Here is a 6,000-nt window from a genome sequence, read left to right as displayed (position 1 = left end):
TCCGCGCCGCCCCAGCCTCGACTCCTGTAGCAGCGGGCAGCTCCCCCTTCCCTTGCCAAGCCCGCCGGCCTCGATCTCCTCGGCTTTCGCGTCTCCGGCGACTTCAGCTGCTTCCCCCACCCCCTCGAGTAACCCGATGCTTCTCCTCCTCCTCCTCCTCCTCTTGCAGCGCCCGTCGAGTCCTCGGCGCCCCTGAAGCGCAAGAGCGCGCGCCCGCCCGCGCCTCCTTCGCCCCAGCTGACCAGACTCTCCTCAGCCCCGGCCGCCGGGCTGCCCGTGCGCCCTCCCCGCCACCATGAACACGATCGTCTTCAATAAGCTCAGCAGCCAAGTGCTCTTCGAAGACGCTGCCAAGGAAAGGGAGAGGAGCAGCAGCCGGCCTTACTCCGGGGTCTTGGACGTGTCCACCCACCCGGAGGTCCTCATTCCTGACAGCCCGTCCATGAAAGACAACCTCAGCCTTCGACATAGGAGAACAGGGTAGGAGCCCCCAGGCCGATGGTTTGAAAGGCGAGGGGTGGGAGGGAGACACGCATCTCTGATCATGGGGGAAGCTTTGCATTATTGGATTAATCCTAATTATGTACCGCTTTTAAGCCGGACCTGAAAACAGTTCGGTTTCTCAAGGCAGTTCACAAATAACAATAAGCATAGGCTCTTTTTTGTTTTTTAACAATAGGCTAACCAAAAAAATGTTGCCATGTAGGAATTCAATCAAGCCCTTACTTGCCTGATCTAGTGGTTTTTGTAAAACTTCGCCCCACAAACATTCCCTTTCTGAACAGCTAGGGCACTTTAAATAGCTTTAGAGAACCCACTATTCTTATGAGGACTTGAAAACAAATCCCCATGATTTGCATTTGCCTTCATTGATGTTTGTAAGATCCTAGTCCAAAGTTTTATGTAAAATCCCGCTGTGGTGTTCAGTGAAGCTGTCGGGGGGGGGGGGTGTTTATGGCATTGCAGATAGCGGTGTAAAAATATTGGAGTGATTATAGACAATTGTATCAAATTTAGGGCTTTGTCCAGAAACGGGTTTGCTCCCTGCATATGGTGTGAGTGTTAAAGAGAGGATCAGAGAGGGTGCTGTCTGAAAGCTAAGTAATTTAAGGGTAGATTTAAATCCAAAACATGAAATCTGGAAGTACCGTAAGTAAACTCTAGTGATAAACCTAGACTCTATAGCAAAACATTACCCATTGTAAGAGGCAGACTATGTGGTAAGGGGCAACCCACCAATGGACAGTTCAATAGACTGAACTGACTAACAAAAGAGTTCATTGGATTGAGGACATACCAGCAGTGACTGACAAGATTATTGCTGCCTATAGTTATTGGTTGTTTTTTTTTCTAATATAGAAAATGTATTTTGCCATAGGATCCAACTCCAAGGAGCCAAAGTCCCTTTGCTCCCCCAATAAAATATTGGGGGGCCACCCCACCCCCAATTGATGGACATTACCATTCAAATGGTGTGTATGTGCCATGCCTTGTGATTGATGATGCAAGGTGGGGCTCAGCTGGGACCCCATCCCCAATTATTTATTCAAGTTGGCAACCCTGTATTTCGCGGAAGCATTGTTTACCGTATATTACAAAAGTTTATTAAAATTTGCCTTCTTCCAAAGAATGGAATACAGGAGTAAGATTGTTTTGTATTAATTGCTACACAACACCTATTGCACCCTTCCTCAATGTGGTTGACCTCCAAATCGTTTGGATTACAGTTCCCTTGAGTCCCAGCCAGCAAAGACTGACACATTGGGATACAAAGTGCTATTACCCAAGAATTCATCTACTACACACTAAGGCTGCAATCCCAACTCCACTTACCTGGCAGTAAGCCACACTGAATTCAGTAGATACAGTTAGGATAGCATTGAAAATCACATACCCCAAATAACCCAGTTTTACTATGCTTGCTCAGGGACAGGCAGAAGGGAGAGGGGTGCCCCCATTTCATCTTTCAGCAGCACAATTCTAGACACTCTTGTTTTTGCATGCAAGTTCCACTGAACAAAAGGTGAGAAACCTGAGGATAAACATATGTAAGCTCAGGCTGCGCATCTGTAGTCAAGTGATAACTCGATAAATTTAATACGGTGCTTAAGAGATGTCCAGAATGCTAAAGACTGAAACAATATATTTTATAGCTGAGTTACCAATTTTAAAAGATTGCATCAGCTCATACTTCTAATAGCATTTCAGGTTGGCAAGAGGGTGATTGTGTTTCATCAAGATTTTATTTCCAGCTGATTCAGGCAGAATTAGATTTCAAATAAAGTGTTAGAAGGCAAAAAGCCCAAGAGGCTAGAAAAAAAGGTGAGAACTGGGGGATTTTTTTTGGGGGGGGGGGAGGACGGACAGATATGGAACAAGCCGCAGATGTAGCCTGAGAGCAGCACCTTCTGGAAATGATTTGGTATTACAATCTCAAACCGCAAGTCATTAGGGTAGCAGAATGGGAGAAGGACAGATCTGACCCATGGAAGTTATCCTGCACAGGTCCTAGTGAAATGAATCAGAGCCATGCTGTTGAGCAGCTTGAAGATATTAAAACAGGGCTTGTGTGCAGCAGAACATCCAGGTGGATTATGCCTCAGCCTAAAGTTTGTGTGTGTGTGTGTGTGTGTGTGTGTGTGTGTGGTTTTTCTACTTTGGCCATCAAAATATCCTTGGTTGGTTCTCTGTCAGGAACAAACTTCCCATTGTATCTAATCAGGTTGTGATTAGATATGAACTTGTGCATGCAGTTGTTTCGTGCACTACGGCTGAAATCCTATGCAAACTCACGTGGGTATAAGTCGCATTGGACGATGCTCAAGACCGGGCTTGGCATTTGTTAAGATGTGCCAGAAAAACCAGCAGATGTCTAAAAAGATTGTTAATACCTGTCATTGGATGGACTTCTGTTGGTGTAGGAATGTGCATTCATTCCATCAAGCAAAACCTTCTCCTTCACCCAGTGAAAAGTTCCAGGTGCAGCTCATTATCTGGCAACAGATATCATGTCTTCCATTATGAGTGTTTTATTTTCTGGGGCAGAGCTAAAATATTAATGGCCTATCATCACTGGATTGTCAGTGAAGGCCAAATTAATTCCACTTAAGATTGGCTTGATCTTGATGTGCAAATTCCTGACATGTGAGGAAGGGTGGTGCTCTCGTGGCAACTAGACCATAAACAGATGTGCGCTTGGGAGCACTGGAGAGGAGCATGGGAAACGGACTGCTGCAACATGTTGAGTAATCCGATGTTCAGACGGCTTTAATACCAAAACAAGCTGGACTTGGATCTTCCTTTCCTGTTTTTAAAAAGTCTTGTTCTAACAGTCTGTGCTGATATTAATTGTAGATAGCTGGGGGGGACTTGAAAGGGACAGTGGCAGAGCTTCTGTCTGGAATTTAGTGTTGTTGTTGTTTTGTAATTCATAAGCACCCAGCAATTTTTGAGATAAGCAATCTTTCTTCTACGGGAGGAAGGCTTTGGTCAGACAGGCCCTATTTTGGCTCCTTGAAGTTTTGCAGCACCCCTGCATTAGTTAGTTACCCCCTCCACTCCTCTGGCGGGCAATGAACAAGCCCACACCTTGGGAATGATCGAAACTGATTCAGTATACCTGAAAGAGTGTCTCCACCCCCATTGTTCAGCCCGGACGCTGAGGTCTAGCTCCGAGGGCCTTCTGGCGGTTCCCTCACTGCGAGAAGCGAAGTTACAGGGAACCAGGCAGAGGGCCTTCTCGGTAGTGGCGCCTGCCTTGTGGAACGCCCTCGCATCAGATGTCAAGGAAATAAACAACTATCTGAAGACATCTGAAGGCAGCCCTGTTTAGGGAAGTTTATAATGACTGATGTTTTATAAACAATCTGATGCCTTCCCGGAGGTGTGGACTGCAACTCCCTTTGTGGGACTCCCATCACGGTCCCACCCCTGCTGGCGAGGACTGATGCAAAAGATCTGGAAGACACCAGGTTGGGGAAGGCTGCTCTTTACATTGCTCTGGAATGCATACCCTGCTGCATACAGGAACCCCCCCCCCCAAAAGCCTGAGCCCCAAGTGGGATGGTTTGAGGAGAATGGAAAGGACTGAATGCATCCTTGTGCTTCCACTTCTGGATTGGCACTTAACTATAACCAGTAATCTGACTTTGCTGCCATTGGTCTACCAGGGTAGTTTGTGTGCAGCAGCCCAGTGCTAGGTGCACATAATGTTGGACTGAGGCCATTTTCACTTGGAGCTGGTATGCCTTTTGGTGTTCTTCCCTTGCCTCTGTTGGTACATGCTTTCTTGTGTGCGACTGATGGAGAGCCTTGGTGACTGGGAGCGGCCGCCGAAACCACATGACACCGGTCTTGAAAGACTTACATTGGCTCCCAGTACATTTCTGGTGCTGACCTTTAAAGCCCTAAACGGCCTCGGCCCAGTATACCTGAAGGAGTGTCTCCACACACACACATACACACTCCCCAATCATTCAGCCCAGACACTGAGATCCAGCTCCGAGGGCCTTCTGGCGGTTCCCCCACTGCAAAAAGTAAGGTTACAGGGAACCAGGCAGAGGGCCTTCTCGGTAGTGGCGCCTGCCCTGTGGAACGCCCTCCCACCAGATGTCAAGGAAATAAACAACTACCTGACGTTTAGAAGACATCTGAAGGCAGCCCTGTTTAGGGAAGTTTTTAATGATCGATGTTTTAATGTATTTTTAATATTCTGTTGGGAGCTGCCCAGAGTTATAAATAATATTTATTATAAATAATAAAGGCAGAGTTGAAGGGATGGCTTGTGTGTGCTCTGACTCCAGACTTACCTGCAGCTCTCTCCCCTCCCAAGGCTCACTAGGGGAATCCCCCTCGAAGTCTGTAGGCTTGCCCAACATAAAAGAAGAGGCGAAAGAGTTATTTATGTCAAATACCAAGTGTTTTCTGTTAGCAAATACTGTTTTGTCTACCTCTTTAAGAATTATTATTTTAAATCGCTCTTCCAAGGTCAGGCAGCGTTTCAGCAGCTTCCTTACTCGGGGAAGGCTTGTTGTTTTCATAAGATGCTAAGAGACCATACACAGGCTCCAGAGCTGCAGTAGCAGAACAGTTCAAGTTACTGAAGCCTTCAGCTTGGCAGGTCCTCTGCCTCTGGCCCCTGAGCGATGGCCTTGAATCTTGCTTGCTTATTGCAAACAAATGCAATGCGTACGTAAATATTCCTTAATGTCATTATTGTGTTCCACGCAGGCTAGGAAAAAGAAATAGAGATGGGGCAAGTCCTTCTATGCTTGTTTGTGACCAATGAGCACCTTTGGTGGAAAAACCTGAAAAATACTTATTTATGTATAATTTGCACATCCAGATTCTCACCTATTCCTGTAATGCATGAAGCAATTTAAAAGTGGGGTGGGGTGGGTTTCTAGCACTTTCTTTAGATCCTTGTAGAAAGAACTCTTGTCTGCTTTCATGCCCCACTTGTGGGCTTCTCAGAGATGTTTGGAGACATCTGGACCAGATGGACTTTTGGTCTGATCAGCCAGGTTCTTTATGTTGCTTCCAGTGGTTGCTAGTAATAGCGTACAGTGGTAAGAATATCTGGGAGCTGCAAGTACTAACAGACACTAACTAAAAGGCACTGAAATCCTGGGAGCAAGTCCTATTGAACACAATGGGATTCACTTCTGAATCAACAGGCAGAAGGTTGCACTCCTCGTTTAGCTAAAGTCAGATGTGCTCCACTGAGAGCTATGGAACTTAAGTGGTTCGTAACTAAGGGCCCATCTGCACTATACATTTAAAGCAGTATCATGCTGCTTCAAATAGGCCTTCAGGTGCCCTCTACCAGAGTTAAGCAAGCACAGGACTTGTACAGTATTTATCTCTTTTTCTCCAGCATCTTTTTCCATTTGGCATGGAGGATACCCCTGCCCCAAGACATTCCCCATCACAAATCCCCAGTTTCCCCACCCTACATCTGATTTGGAGTTTGACTGCCTAGTGATTTTGTGCTATGGTCCT

General features: G+C 46.3%; 1 protein-coding gene across 3 annotated transcripts in view; it reads left to right on the top strand.

Annotated features, from left to right (window-relative positions):
• The first annotated feature begins 202 nt into the window (after positions 1-202).
• The window catches only part of MKX (mohawk homeobox), a 52,887-nt gene continuing 47,089 nt past the window's right edge, over positions 203-6,000 (top strand). For 2 of the 3 annotated variants that reach the window (XM_033165678.1, XM_033165680.1), the window contains exon 1: positions 204-480. In XM_033165678.1, coding sequence (XP_033021569.1) covers positions 296-480 — 185 coding nt within the window. In that variant the 5' untranslated portion in view covers positions 204-295. Of the gene's footprint in view, positions 481-6,000 lie in introns of all 3 variants that reach the window. The other variant, XM_033165679.1, reaches the window with a different exon arrangement.

Source organism: Lacerta agilis, chromosome 12, assembly GCF_009819535.1.
Source record: "Lacerta agilis isolate rLacAgi1 chromosome 12, rLacAgi1.pri, whole genome shotgun sequence".
Lineage (NCBI taxonomy): Eukaryota > Metazoa > Chordata > Lepidosauria > Squamata > Lacertidae > Lacerta > Lacerta agilis.
Note: the sequence above shows the minus strand (reverse complement) of the source record. Positions and strands in the feature narration are given on the sequence as shown.